The sequence below is a fragment of the Lolium rigidum genome, chromosome 6, assembly GCF_022539505.1.
Source record: "Lolium rigidum isolate FL_2022 chromosome 6, APGP_CSIRO_Lrig_0.1, whole genome shotgun sequence".
Taxonomy (NCBI): Eukaryota; Viridiplantae; Streptophyta; class Magnoliopsida; order Poales; family Poaceae; genus Lolium; species Lolium rigidum.
In genome coordinates, this window is record NC_061513.1 from 52,407,288 (window position 1) to 52,422,351 (window position 15,064).

General features: G+C 44.0%; 2 protein-coding genes across 2 annotated transcripts; one reads left to right on the top strand and one right to left on the bottom strand.

The window, feature by feature from the left end:
- Positions 1-4,988: 4,988 nt before the first annotated feature.
- On the top strand, positions 4,989-6,342 carry LOC124666304 (RHOMBOID-like protein 13). Its single transcript, XM_047203649.1, has one exon. It carries the CDS (start codon positions 5,272-5,274, stop codon positions 6,085-6,087), a length of 816 nt encoding a protein of 271 aa, XP_047059605.1. The 5' UTR covers positions 4,989-5,271; the 3' UTR covers positions 6,088-6,342.
- Positions 6,343-7,886: 1,544 nt separating this feature from the next.
- Positions 7,887-12,151, bottom strand: LOC124659257 (calreticulin-3-like). Its single transcript, XM_047197178.1, has 14 exons — positions 12,010-12,151; positions 11,244-11,351; positions 10,928-11,120; positions 10,354-10,612; positions 10,215-10,271; positions 10,059-10,106; positions 9,605-9,691; positions 9,462-9,519; positions 9,287-9,354; positions 9,092-9,187; positions 8,957-9,013; positions 8,747-8,842; positions 8,348-8,377; positions 7,887-8,246 (listed from the first exon to the last, which is right to left on the bottom strand). Exons 1-14 carry the CDS (start codon positions 12,134-12,136, stop codon positions 8,235-8,237), a joined length of 1,296 nt encoding a protein of 431 aa, XP_047053134.1. The 5' UTR covers positions 12,137-12,151; the 3' UTR covers positions 7,887-8,234.
- Between the last annotated feature and the right edge of the window lie 2,913 nt (positions 12,152-15,064).

Here is a 15,064-nt window from a genome sequence, read left to right on the forward strand (position 1 = left end):
CAAATGCTGGGCAGCGCAAAGCTCAAACTGTGTTTTCCCATAGAGACTCATCATAAAACCAGCATTGACCAAAACCCAAATGGTTGCGCTAACTCCACCAACCCAAGCCGTGTGTTCAGGCGGCAAGACGCTTCCAGCTTTCATGGTTGTAAGCAGAGCAATTGGGGTGCTGAGTGATATGCCAAAGATCACTTGCCTTTTCTCAGCCAATTTTTCCTGCACATTTTAGGTCAACTTAGATAAGCACAGTTAGGCTAGAAAACTTCCCCTGATCACCAAAATATACTCAAGTCGCAGTTTCATAAGAAAATGCTCTACTAGAGCAGAAGCTAACATGGATTGAAATCCTAGAAATTCCATCCAAACACATAACAAAGTTCACCTGCAAATCTCAAAATAATATTCATGATTTGCTGACAACACTATGTACTACAGCACACATGAAGAACTGTACCTCATGTTCCAGATTGTTCTGCCATAAACAATTCTTACATTATCCAGATCAAAAGACCCAACACCACCAATGAGAAAAAGGGAAAACAAATTTGGTTAAATCAGCCTCAGTAGGAAAGACGTACTAAACCACAAACAATGTACATGAACTACTTGCCAAGAAGAAATGTATAAAACTTCCCAGGATACATCATTTAGCATGGGCCTAAGATGTCTTGGGACACATCTTTCTGTGATTCTGAAATGGAAAATTACATATTATGTGGTATGTGGTATATACTGCAGCAGATCACAGTCAAACTACAAGTGTAACTTAGTCAAGAAAAGAGAAGATTCTACAAAGTTAATGTCCATGCAGCTTATGCTACTGTAAGCTTTGACAAGGTTGCATAGCTGTACCTGTCGCTTGACTTCATGTCGGTGTAGAGACAATGATGGGCCAGAGATATATGCTAAGAGCCATTGCATACATGTGCGCGTTTCGACATGGTCGACTTGTGACTGCACCAATGTTGTGTTCTTTTCTTCAAGCACCAAGACACTTGCATCAGATTCTAGTTGTTGTGCAATAAGGGCAAGCTTCTCCTCCTCTGGTGGGGCCAGGTTGGCAACTGCTGAAAGATGCATTGCAGCCCGGCTCAGTGGTATATCCCTTACTTTCTCATATTTAAGATCACTGGAAGCAAATGCTTCAGCAGCCTGGTAAAAGTCTTTCGCAGCCTGATCCATAGTTGTACCTGAGGCAAGTGAGCATGTTATCTCAGAGGAATTCATAAACGAGATGCATCAAAGGGAAACAGAAGAGATGAATGAAATTCTTACGGCCAGTTTACAGAATGAGCAGTAAAAAGAGCAATTGACTCTATTGGTTATCTAAAGGCCAGCAGATTGGGGCATGAGAAGTGTGGCCTCAATCCCAAAGGTAAAACAACCAGAAAAGATGAAAGATCTCAGACCTATAAGACTTGATAAACGCCCTTGATGGAAGTTTGAATAATATGTTGGTGTAGCAAGTATTCTGGGAGAACGATGCGCATATCATACTATCTACCAGTGTAATCGACTATGTGGACAGACAGGCTTGGCATTTTAACTCGAAAGGGTTGGTTCTGTTAAATCTGCATATCACTTATTGGTTGAGTATGAAATGAGAAGTAACATGTGTTCTAGACCAAGGGACTGAAAGCAACAACAGGAACTGAAAGCGAGTTTCAGTGGAAGAGGCTATGGAGTATAAAATGCCCAAATCACGTGTACCATTTCTTATGGATGCTTGCAGACAACTCCATCACAGTCCACATGAATTTCAGGGGGAAAAAAGGGCATGGACGTGGAGCAGTACTTCCCGGTGTGCAGAAGGCATCATGAGGATGGTGGTTATTTGTTTTCGAAATGCAAAAGTGTGGTTGCATATCAGTACTGAGACAGATTCATTGATGCTAAAACAGGGCATGGATGATACAAGCATGGACCTGTCTACTGTTTGCTTTCCTATGGCCGAACTAAGCTCATCATTAATTTATTATACCAGAATTTTCATGGTTGTAGCTACTCTTAATGTAGTTGCTTATGCTGTAATCTAAACTGGGATCGAGATATATATATCCTGATGATGCAATCCGCTCAGAGTAATGCAATATCTGTATTCCCAAGTCATTATTATACCAGAATTTTCATGGTTGTAGCTACTTTGCTAATGCTGTAATCTAAACTGGGATGGAGATATATATATCCTGATGATGCAATCCGCTCAGAGTAATGCAATATCTGTATTCCCTCCGAGAAAGTAGTGTACCTGCGGCATCAGTACTGAACTGACGAGCACGGCGGAGCAGAGATCGCAGCTCGGTCCATCCATCGTCTGGAGGTGGAGCAGCGAACAGCGCGAACCCAGGTACCAGCACTTGCGAGTCCATGGACAGCCTCAGCGCCTTGACCGCCAGCTTCGTCGCCGACGTCGGCGTGGAAATCCATTCCTGAAGGAGCAGGTCCGCCGCGACGGCGAGCGCCGACGCCCTCTCCATGAGGTCCTCGGCGAGGCGGGGTGCGCGGGGTTCCTCGGCCTCCGCGAAGACCCGGGCAGCCTCCGCGAAGCTCTTGGCCTCGTCGACGAGCGCTGGACCGCGTGCCGCCTCTTCGGCGAGTCCGGCAGCGGCGGCGGCAAGGGCATTGGGGCTTGGAGGGGGCGCGGTGGCGGCCGTGAAGCTCGGGGGCGACGGCGGGGGCTTCTTCTCGCGACTGGACCGCCGGAACCAGGAGAGGAAGCGCTCCCCGAGGCTGCTGCTGCGGACGTGGTCGCCGGCGGTTGGAGGCGACTCGGCGGCGGCCGGCAGCAACGGCTCCTGCGTGTCGTCCGCCATGGCGAGGTCCCCTCTCCTCGGTTCCTTTCCTGGGGAAATGGAAAAAGAAAAGGGGGAAATGGGAAAAAGAATTCTCGGGGGTTTAATTTCCTTTCTTGGAGAGAGGGTTTATAATTCTCTCAAGTCTGAACTAAATCATATACTATTTCAGTCATGTTTAAACTAGTACTGCTCAATTTACGAACCCGTTCTCTATGTTGACTAGTTTTGACTTCGGTCTTCACCAACGTGGCACACTGGCATGTCAGCTTATTCTCTCTCCTGTCAGCCACGTCACCAAGCTTGATCAACCAAAATGCTCAACCTGCTACCTATTCAAACGGGCTCACATTTTACAGCTTACTCAACAGATTATTCATACTCAGATTCAGATTTTCTAGGCATTTAGAGCATCTCCAGCTTTGGCCTGGGAGATGTCGAAGTTCTAGCTGTCTCCCCGGTAGACACCGGGGTTCGGCCTTTTTTTAGAGAAAAACGTTCCTGGATGCCAAATTTCCAGTATAATTTGGCGAATTTGACCAGTTTTGCCAACATTTGGCTTATTTTTACAAATAAACGTTACAGTTCAACAAAACAACAAAACAAATGGAAACTAGTTGGTGTTGCCTCGAAGCGTTCATATGTGCTCCACCAGATCATCCTGCAGCTGTTGATACATTGTGGAGTCTCGAATCTCCTGACGCATACCGATGAACACAGCCCACGATGTCGGCTCATCCTGAAACGACGCCTAAAAATAGTCACCGTGCAATAGATCGGCGGCGAAGTAGTCGGCGTAGAGCATGCAGTAGCCCTCCATTTGCTGCATCGGCTTACACTTCCGGCGACCTGATGCCAACCCACCACGACGACCAATGGCCGACTCGGCGTACAAGCCGCACAAGCAAGCTAGGATCGAAAAGGGGGAAATGGGGAAAATAATTCTCGAGGGTTTAATTTCCTTTCTTGGAGAGAGGGTTTAATAATTCTCTCAAGTCTGAACTAAATCATACAGTAGATTCAGTCCGGTTTAAACTAGTGCTGCTGAATTTACGAAGCCGTATCTCTGTCTTGACTACTTTTGACTTCGGTTTTCACCACGTGGCACACTGGCATGTCAGCTTATTTCTCTCTCCTGTCAGCCACGTCACCAAGCTTGATCAACCAAAATGCTCGCATACCTACATTGGTGTTTGTTTGGCTAGTATTTTCTACTTTTATGGATAGTTTTCAATAATAAATAAGCACACAACACAATTTAGCAAGTACAAACCGAATGTTGAATAACTTGTTAAGATGACACTACTCTTCATTATAGTCATGACCCATGGATCAATTAGAGTAGCCCTTTTTTTTCAAATTTAGAGAAAGTCCTTGTTAGAAAAACAAAAGATACACCATTGCATTAAAATATTTTTATTGAAAAAAACCAGTGTACAGTTTACATCAAAATGTCCCCCCCCCAACAGACGCGGTGCGATTTTGTCACTTGACACCAGAAGTTGAGGACTTTTTTTTATCATAAAACCACAATCATAGAAATTTTTATCACAAAATACCAATACTTGGGGTAATTATTTCACATAACACATTACTTTTTATTAGTTGGCTTCACAAGTAATTAGTCCCCGGCATGACCCTCCATCGTGACACCAATTTATAGTATGCGAGCATATTTGCTAGAAACAAATAAATTTTGGTGTAAAATTTTGTAGACACTCGGTGGACATGAGAATATGATCCGCACTTGCTAGATTTGCTACACACAAATGAATTACTAGATGATAAATATTCATTGAAATTATAACACAAGAACACAAGATTTGGGTAATATATTCCGTACCAAAACAAACTTGCCAGCATAAGATTTTGATAATATGTACCAATATAACTACCATGGACATAAGATTTAACCACTAGTATTGACACACATCTTCGTATTTAGCGTCTAACGGCAAATACTACAAAATAAAGTCTAATTGTCTTCCTCATGTTGTCACTCTTAAATTGGCGGTGTGCCTGAATTCACTAATGGGCTATCAAACAGTAATTATGTATTCTATGAAAGATTTATCTCAAATGTTGGTGTTTTGTGATAAAAAATATTAGAGTTATGATTTTGTGATAAAAAAAAATCCCCAACTTGACCGGGCACTAAATAAGAGTTAGTAAAAAAATCCCCCGATTAGAACATTCTAGGGCATTGGACGCTCGCGGCCGAGAAGCCGCTCGAATCCCCTCCGAAATCCCCAAGGCGAGAGCCCCAAATCCGTCGCGAAACACTTCGATTCCTTCAATCCGGACCACGAACCCCTAGATTTCCGCCAGTGATTAGTCCATCAAGCCAGCCTCTATTCGTGTAGTGGTCAGTGGGTACTCAATCCGCTGCCTGAGCGCTCTTAGATCTTCCCCCCTGATCCACCAGTTCTTGATCTTGGTCAACAGAGGGCTACAATCCCGTGAATCTTGTTCCAGAGGCATGGGCAAGCCTCTAATCTACGAGGTACTGGAGAAGCCGGCGAGCAGCAGCGTCATAGCCATCTGCTCCTTGATCTGGTACCTTATCCAGAAGCGGGGCATTGGGTACTCGGATGTCGGCCTCAGCTACGAGGCCGTCATGGAGGGAGGGCAGTACTGGAGGATCATCACCTCCGCCTTCTCCCACGTCAGCGTCATCCACTTGGTCTTCAACATGAGCGCGCTCTGGAGCCTCGGCGCCGTCGAGCAGCTGGGCCATGCCGGCCTGGGCGTCCAGTACTACCTGCATTACACGGTCGTGCTGGTGGTGCTATCCGGTCTGCTCGTTCTCGGGATATACCACGTCATGATTCAGAGGTTCAAGGTGGAGTATTTCAGGAGGGTCACCGCCGTCGGGTACTCGTGCGTCGTCTTCGGGTGGATGACAATCCTGGCTGCGAAGCAGCCGTCGTCGAAGCTCAACCTGTTCGGGGTCCTCTCGCTGCCGATCAGCTTCGCACCGTTCGAGTCGCTGATATTCACCTCCATCATGGTTCCGCAGGCCAGCTTCATTGGCCACCTGTCAGGGATCATCGTTGGCTACTCGATTGCCTGGGGTCTGATTCATGGGATGAATAACTACTGGGCGATCACAATGCTCGGCTGGATCGTGCTTGTGTTTGTCTTTAGCTTGAAGCGAACAGGGTCTATGGAGCTGAGGTTTATCGAGATCGAGCCGGTTATGGATCCCTCGCTGCCGTCTGTCGGCGTGGTTGCCTCCAGAAATGGTGGTAGGATGGATGGGCTGCCAGGAAGAGGAGTTGCAGACTTTGTATGACCTGCCTGAAATGGATGTTAGATAGGTCTTGTTTCAGTTTTGGAAATTGTATCATGTTCACACAGTGCTATACTCCCAATCTGCTGTTATGGGTTCCTTTGGTCATCTCAGATATGAAGGTGCTATTTTATCTGCACCTGCAGATGTATGTTTATTTCGACTGGGAAGCAATTCATTTGTGAAGGATAGTATACCATGTAAAGAAATGGGAAGCATATGAAAAAAAAAACAGCTGAGTTTGTTCAGTGTTGTGCATATCAGATTGTTTCTATGCTAGTGTGTACACTCAAACTGTAAACCAAGACATCACTTTTCATATGCATGGTATAGCTTGGATGAGGAACTGGCATGCTCATTCTATTTGTCTTGAAGAGCAGATAGTAATTTGTTACTAATACAGGTGTACACCAGTTTTGTTGTGCCAGTTATTGCCTGTCAGCTTACCCCATTGAATTACTGTGTTTAGACAAGTCTGATGCTATTCTGGTGTTATGGGTTTCGTTGGTCATCTCAGATGTCAATGTGTTTTTTTGATCTTGACTTGCAGATGTATGTTAATTAATTTCGACCGTGAAGCAATTCATTTGTCAAGGATAGCATGTAAAGGAATGGGAAGCATATGAAAAAAAAGCAGCTGAATTTATTCAGTGTTGTGGATATATCAGACTGTCTTCATGCTAATGTGCGGAACTGTAGATTCAGTTTATAAATCAAGGTGTTGCTTTTCATATGCATCTTAAACCTTGCATGGAAAACTGGTGTACACATTCTACTTGGTTTTAAGAGTAATACAATTAGTACTGGGTTGTTCCCTGTTTTGCCAGCCATTGCCAGTGTTACCTTACCCCCTTAATGACATGGTTGCCTCCAGAAACTCCAGAGCTCTGCAAATGGACATGATTCCCAGAGAAGCAGTTGCAGATCTTGTATGACCTGTAGTGTGGATGAGCTGGTCACAGAAATGGTTGATAGATAGGTCTTGTTTCGGTTTGGAAAATTGTATCATGTTGACACAGTGTTATAAATTCAGTTTTAAAACTCAGGTGTTATGGGTTTATTTGGCCATCTCACATGTGAAGGTGTTTTCTTTATCAGATGTATGTTAATTTTGACCGTGAAGCAATTCATTCACGAAGGATAGAATGTAAAGGAATGGGAAGCATATTAAAAGAGTGTACACTCAAACTATAAACCAAGCTATTACTTTTCATATGCATGACATAGATTGGGTGAAGAACTGACATGCTCATTCTATTTTCTTGAAGAGCAGATAGTGATTTGTTGCTAATACAGGCATGCCCCAGTTTTGTTCTGCCAGCCATTGCCTTGTCACCTTACCCCAGTGAATCATGTGTGTAGACAATTCTGACGCTATTCTGGTATACCAATCAAAGAACTTCCAACCATTGTCAAAATTGTCTAGCGATGTGCATATAAGATTGGTGTATGCATTGGGCGGCATGCTTGATGAGCAACCACAACCAAGAAAAAAAAGATTGCTAATGTGTGGAACTGTAGATTCAGATTATAAACCAAGGTGTTGCTTTTCATATGCATGATAATAAACGTTTAATGGAAAACTGGTATACACACACCAGTCAAGTTTTGCCGGCCATTGTCGTGTTACCTTACCCCCTCGCATCACTCTGTTTAAACAACTAGGGTGCTATTAGGTAGTACATGGCAACTTGTATATGCTTCTTCCTGATACATGTTTTCTTTTGCTTTTACTTATGATAGAAGCGGAAAAATGGTAGGGACACCAGGTAGGAATTCTTCAGCAACAGCAGATACTTGTGTTGCAGTAAATATGACTCTTCTTTATTTGTATTAGCAAAGGTAGTGTCTTGGGTTTACATATGGTAGCAACTCAGACAGAAACAATGTACATTACACGCACAAATGCTACAATTCAGGTCCAAAGCCAAGTTTCTGTTGATATGTGGAATTCTCTGTCCTGCTGTCACATAGTAAATGATCTTCGTGGCATGGTCGTGCCAATTCAATCAAATCAGTTTCCTCCACAGATGACAAGAAACACTTCAGGTTGTTCAGGTTTGGCGATCACATATCGGTAATAATTCTAACACAATGTGCATGTCAAATCAGAGCTTCTTATTTGAAGAACTGAAGGTTTTGGGGAGCTTTCAAAGCTCATCCTGTACATGAAACCAACATATTATGTAAGCACCTTATCGTTATTAAGTGGATGCACAAGCTGTACATACTAGAATGCAAGAATGAAGGTGCTTCAACTTACATGGTAGTCATCCCAGTGATCCCTGTTGCGCTGAAACACAAAGAAAGAACAAAATGATGTTAATAAATCACTCATTCAACGGTGTTTGTATTCTTACACAGTTACAGTGTATCATACTCATGGCACTACAACACAACTCAACACACCACGGCCTTCCAAGAACATCAGTATCGGAACATAATCAATTATGCATAGTAGTAAGGGGATAAGGGCTCTGGTACTGGTAGTCATGTCTTAAGATCTTGGGTTCAGTAATATGCTGATACGTTCCATAAGTCAGTAAGTGTACTAGAGGAATCAGCGCAAAAGACTTCTAAGAGATTTTCACCATGCTTGATATTCAGTAGTCAGTAGTTCATACTTCAAATCAGGAAGAAAGTGAACAGTATGTGAGCTTACTCTTTTGTATCTGTCCTTGTAATGGTCCCTGCCACGGTGGCGATCACCCCTCTCTCTCCTCCGTCGCTCTCCTTCCTCCCTTGCCTGTTGAGCTTCCTGTACGCAAGCACTTATGTTTAGCTTATTGAACAACGGCTGTTATTCTTCTGCAGTTCTGCCTCAAGGACATCAAAAAATGGACAGTAACAATTGCTAACTTAAGGTTTTAACCTTATCTTCTCTAGCTTTTCTCTCCTTTTCAGCTTCTTCAAAAGCCTCCTTTTCAGCCTATAACATAAGGAAATGTAAGGTTGTGCTTTCAGGATATCAACATGATGGGTCAATTTTGTAAATATGTGCTGTTACCTCCTTATTTGCACCCCACGTTTCTTCAGCAGCTCTTTTTGCATACTCCGGGTCATCACAAATGAGAATGTTGTCAAAAACCGAACCAGCTTTTACCTGCATACACGAAAGCCATAAGTCAACATTGCATTTACTTCATTTGGAAAAACCTATGACATGCATCTCAAAAAGACCATTATATATGAGATATGGTACCTGCCAAACTTCAATTCCAATATACTTCAAAGGTTTCAGTACGTATAAATCTGGATCATCTTCAAACTCTGCAAAAGTGGAACAGTTCATCGCTTAAGACTGTTTCAAACGTTGACAACAGGTCCACTTCAAAATCAGGTGCTGAGTGTAACATCAGTTTTCCTCATCTCCTTACCTGGATTATCAATCCATGGGATCTTCCATTTACCCTTGTAGTTAGGGTTCTTAATTTTCTGTGGGTAGAGAAATGTGAGAACATGGAGTCAACCAAAGAAATAAAGTAGCATGAACGAGTCATGGGCAAACAACGCAACAAACCTTGCGCTTCCATTGTCCTTTGTATGCTGGATTTGGTATCCTTCTAGGCTTCCAAATGCCATCATCATCATCGTCCCATGTGTCAGGCTGATTAAGAATACAATATGCGTCAGTTGTGTGTTCAGTTATAAAGAGAGGGTTATTGAAAGAAAGTATGTTTGATGTGCTAGGACATGCACTGCTGTTAGAGTTCTATGTGAGCTAATAACTAGAATGGTTCAGAAGTAACAGTGTTGCTGCAAGTCCAAATAGGTAAGCCCGACATGTTGGTTAAATTGGTTAGTTTTAATGCTAATAAATATGTTAGCACTGAATGATGAATTATGAAATAGGGCATGCCCATTACAGCATGGTATAGTAGTACTCCCTCCGTCCATAAATAAATGTCTCAGATTTTTCTAAATCTGGATGTATCTAGAAGTTTGATGCCTTAAGGATGATTAAGGTTGCATACCTTTTTGTCCTTTGGGTCAGGAATCTCTCTCGGAATAGAATCATAGCCCTGGTCAAGGTGGATGAGTATTTACAAAGCAATTCTTCTTTAGAAAGTTGTAAAACAACTACACTATTAAAAAAATTGATTTACGAAAAGATGTATGGGCACACAAACCTCTGGTTTAACTTGATCAGGATCCTCAATGTACTCTCTGTCATCCCAATCCTTAGGCTGCAAAGAAGGCATATATGTTAGATGATTCTCAGAATGTAATGTTTCAAGTCATAATACAGTATTTCAAGGAGCGAGCTACCTTTTTGGCATTAACTTCCTTAATTTTACGAGGAGGTAAGATGTCCCAATCAGTATACATGCTCCCAGATTCTCTTTCACGGTTATCAACAAGTATACTATAAGATGCATCTGGCCGAAGAATGAATGTGTAAACATGCGTCAACCTGTCAGTTTCACATTGTAGATCTTTCTTGACAGGATAGTTCTGCCCCTGGTAAGAGAGTATAAGATGCAGCTTCTTTGTCTGAGTCCCACATATATCTGGCCCAAACATCAAACTGCATAAGAGAATTTGAGAAAGTTAGCAGGCATTACTAAGCAGTAGACTAGTAAAACTGAACAGGTAAGCAGTTTAATTTTATTGACTACACATTTATCATGGATGGCCCATTCACAAGCCATGACATTTAGATGAACATATAGTTTAGAACAAATTACATGAGAACATGGTTAAAACAGGGATGGAGTCTCTTACTAACAGCAACAGTGGATCTTTGTAAGAATAGGAAAATCCATAGGACAGGAGTACGGAGTGTCTCCACTATAATTTTATGGACCCACCGGGCAATGGTGGGTAATTTGTAACAACATACCTGTACGGAGTGTCTCCACTATATTTCTTCTGGTTTACATAGCCAGACATTAGCTTAATATAGCCGCCGCCACACTCAATGTCCTGCTCAAACTTTATAGAGTACTGGAGCACCAATGTTCGGCCCTTGTTACTGAACTCGGGGATCTTGGCTGAGATAGCAAAATGCCTAGCATCCAGTGTTGTTTGAATTCCTAGAAGCACGCAAAGAAAACACAAGGATCAGAGAGTGTCCAGAATTAAGCTAGCACAAGCAAGAGGTTATTTGACTTGCAGCATCAATTAGAAAAGAACCATTGTGGGATGAGAATGAAAACCTTTGTCATCAGGATCTCCTGAATATTTTCCTGCAGTGTGCTTGAATTTGCCGGCTTTCCCTTCGCTCCGTTTCCAATCGGATTCCACCCAACGTGTCTGCCAACCATCTGAAACATTTAAAACATACAACTATATGACGCTGCAAAACGCTGGGCAGTCAAGACAGCTAGAAATTGGCAGTAACTCATTCAGCCTTGTGTAAACTCATATATGGGCTAAGTCAAGCAAACCATCCTCTCGGCAGCTCAGTGGCCACTCGACCACTCTCATGCTCTCCATGAACACAGACAGTCAGATACTACTTCAACTTAAACAGCACTACTTCCCACTTCACACCCACTCACCCAGTGCCATCATATCACGCCCAAGGCACTATCTATTTCACCAGGAGACCTTATCTACATCAGTCAACTCCAAGCTCTCAAGAGCTAACTAAACTTGATTAGCTCCTTCCAGAGAAGTAATATCCATTGTGAATTAAAACAAACCATAAACAGGATAAGCAGCAATTTCCAAGGACGCGAACAAAATAGTGGTCAATTTAGGGGGGCGACACAGAAACAATTCGGTCACCCACCGAAAATGGAAATTGGGAGCAGGGAATCCAGCCCAGTAGCTCCCTGCCAGTTCAATTCAAGCAGCAGAGCAGAAATAGCAGCAGGTACCAGGTAGGAGCACAACAGGGAGCATGCAAGCATCTCCTAAACTGGTAGTAGGTAATCGGCTAGCAGCAGGTGGTCAGACTCAGAGTCAGACTAGTGGTACCTTCGAATCGCTCCTCGAAGATGACCTCCCCGGACGCGAGCAGGAGCAACGACGCAAGAGCAAGAAGGCGGTGCACGAGCCGGAGCCGTAGCTCCAGGCGCCCGCCGCTTCGGCGGCAGCTCCCCATCGCCGGAGACGAAGTGGTGGTGGTGGTGGCTCCCAGCCGTGCTGCTGCTGCTGCCTTTGCGGTGCCAAGGGAATATTTGTAGCGCGCGACACGCTGTAGTGGCCCCCGGATATGGAGCTTATTCACGGTAATGCCCTTGGTGCCCGACCAACGACGTCGGGGTCCGGCGCGGGCACCGGGGTGGCATTCCGGTGATTTGGGGTAGACCGGGGGGTATTTGCGGGGGTCAGTGGAGGTGTGGACTGGAGCGGCGCGGCCTTCGCCTTCCGATCGAGTCGCAACCACCGGACGGACGGGACGCCGGCGACGACCCGTCAAAGTCAACGTCGCCGGCTTTGGAGGTGGGACGTCCCTACCTGGGCGCCGGCCCCGCGTATAATGAATCTCGTAGCAAATGAAGCTCGGTTGAGCTCCGGCGGCAGCCAATGGAGGGACTCCACGTCGTCGTACTGACGTGGTTTTCGAGCTTTTGGTACGTGCTCCACCGGATACGCTCGCCGTGCTCGGCCCGTCCGGTCTGGGCCCTTTCCCGCGTTGTTCCACGACGACTAGTCCGGTCGTCACGATTCGCGGTTCCGGCACAGCCGGAATTTTTTTTTTTTTTTAAGATAGCACAGCCGGAATTCTACTGCAGTTCAGTGTCGCGTCTTTTTTTTTCTTTTTTTTAGGAACTCCAATTCGCAATTAGTTACGAGTGTAATCTTTTTTTTAAACACTTCTAAGTTTTCAAAGAATGCAAACTAAAATTATGAACTTACGTTATGTTGTATCTTCTGTATCTATGTTTCCAGGTTCACAACATATAGCATAAGCAAAGTCTACAATTTTAGTTTACATTTTTCAGAAACTTAAAAGTGTTACAAAAAAAAATAGGGTCCATTCACAACTAGTTGCAGAATATTCGCACTCGTTGTGTCTTCCGCTACACAAGCATGACATCGGAGCTTATTAGGGACGGTAAAAGCGTAGGATTAACTGTTTTGTGGACCGTTGCCGTGCGGTGCTGTTTTTGGACTGGTCTATTTTCAGTTGCGTTTTTCAAAAAAGATCTAACTTTTTTTTGCAAATTAAATTATTTGAAGACACAACCAATTCAAACACAGAAAGCACGAGCAAATATGTTTTACAATATTGTTTCTAATGGAAATAGAACAAACAATAAACGAAACAAAAAGAAGTTCAACTAGATCAATTGGAAAAAAACTAGATCGAGGCTCCGACACAATTGATGACTCTCTTTTGAGCTTCTGCCGATGCTCTACAAGATCATTTTGCAGTTGAGCATGAATATTTGAGTCATGAATTTTCTGCATGCATGGCAATGAAATCAGTAAAATATGCAGGCACATGTTGATCAACGTCCGCAAGAGAGCCCTCACACTTATAGGGACCAACATGCATGACTCGAGTCCTCCAGTCACTCTCGATGATCATGTTGTGCATGATCATACAAGCATGCATCACCTTTCACGTTTGGTCTTAGAGAACACGTAAGAGCAGGGTACCGAACAATAGAAATTCGAGATTAGAGAACACCAAATGCCCGCTTGACCTCCTTCTTGAAACTCTCTTGGCACTCAGCAAAGTCACAACTCTTCTGACCTAGAAAGGAGGGAGGCAACATCATTAGCTTTGGTCGGGTACCCGCGTTGATTTTAGTTGCATATGTGCACCCGCAAAGCCCGATGTGTAGCGGGGACGGGTAGGGGCGCCAAAAATATTGGGCTGCGCTAGACTAAATTGGCCTTTGGGCGCACGGATAGGGGTGGTCAAATGTGCGGCGCACCCCAATTCGCTTCGCGGGACGCAATTGGAGATGCTCTTTTTCTTCCTTACCCTTCCTCTCTCCTTGCTAATGTAGACTTGAGACTTGACCGCCTCTCCCGAGTGCTTCTCTGGCTCAAATCCGGCGACGCTGCTTCCCGGAGGAGAGAAGGATGGAGTACTCGGCGTGTACATAGTAGATTTAGGTGTCTTGGCTATATGTCGTAGTGTGGCTTTATGTCGGTGAGAAGGGAGTGGCGTGCCTGATCCAAGCAGCGGGATCTAGGGTGGTTTAGGGTTCTTGCTCGTTGTTCTCTTTCTCATGCGGTTGGAGTGAGAAACGATGAGGGAGAACGATGGCTCCTTCAATAAGGTTGTATTCGTGGTCACCTCTTGGTGTGGATCAGCAACTCAAGGCCTCGACGCGGATGCGGCGTCATGTTATGCTCAACCTCCATCGGAGGCTCTTTGAAGGTCTCGCGACGGCACCCCTCTTGCTCCCTGCTTCAAGTAGTTTCGTTGCCGGAGTAGGAGAGGAAGGTCGTCGCTGGAGGCCCTACGATTGCGGTGATCAAGGACGTGATTGCTTTTTGTAAAATCTTTTAAGGTTCATCTCCGCTTGTTTACATAACTAGTCTGTATTGTGGTTTTCTTCTAAGGTCCAGTTTGTATTTTGGTTTGTAACCGCCTGTGATAAATGAAGCCTCTAGGCATCTCGGTTCCTTTTCCTTCTAAGAAAAGATCACCAAAACGGAACCGAGCATGAGCGGTATGCCTTTAATGTAGTGTACAATTACAATCTTGTTATCAGCTATCAAGCTACGGAGTTATTTTTTAAAACAACCCAATAGCTTCATAGCTGATAACAAGATTGCAATCTTCTTCATTACATATTATGATGCATTCCAAAGAAAGTATAGACTAACTAAGTGGAACATCCTATGCTAACCAAAGAATCAAGGGGGACAAGGATAGACGTTTTAGATATAAAAAATAAGTGTTTACTTACCAAGTGGCTATTTAAACTATTATGTGGCAAGAGTTAGTACACAACAAATATCTTCACTCTATTACTCTATCCCAAGTACAAGTTAAACCTTCAGACTCGCCATTTTGGAAGGGTGTAATTGTTACCTGCCAAAACCCACCGGCGGGCAATGGTTA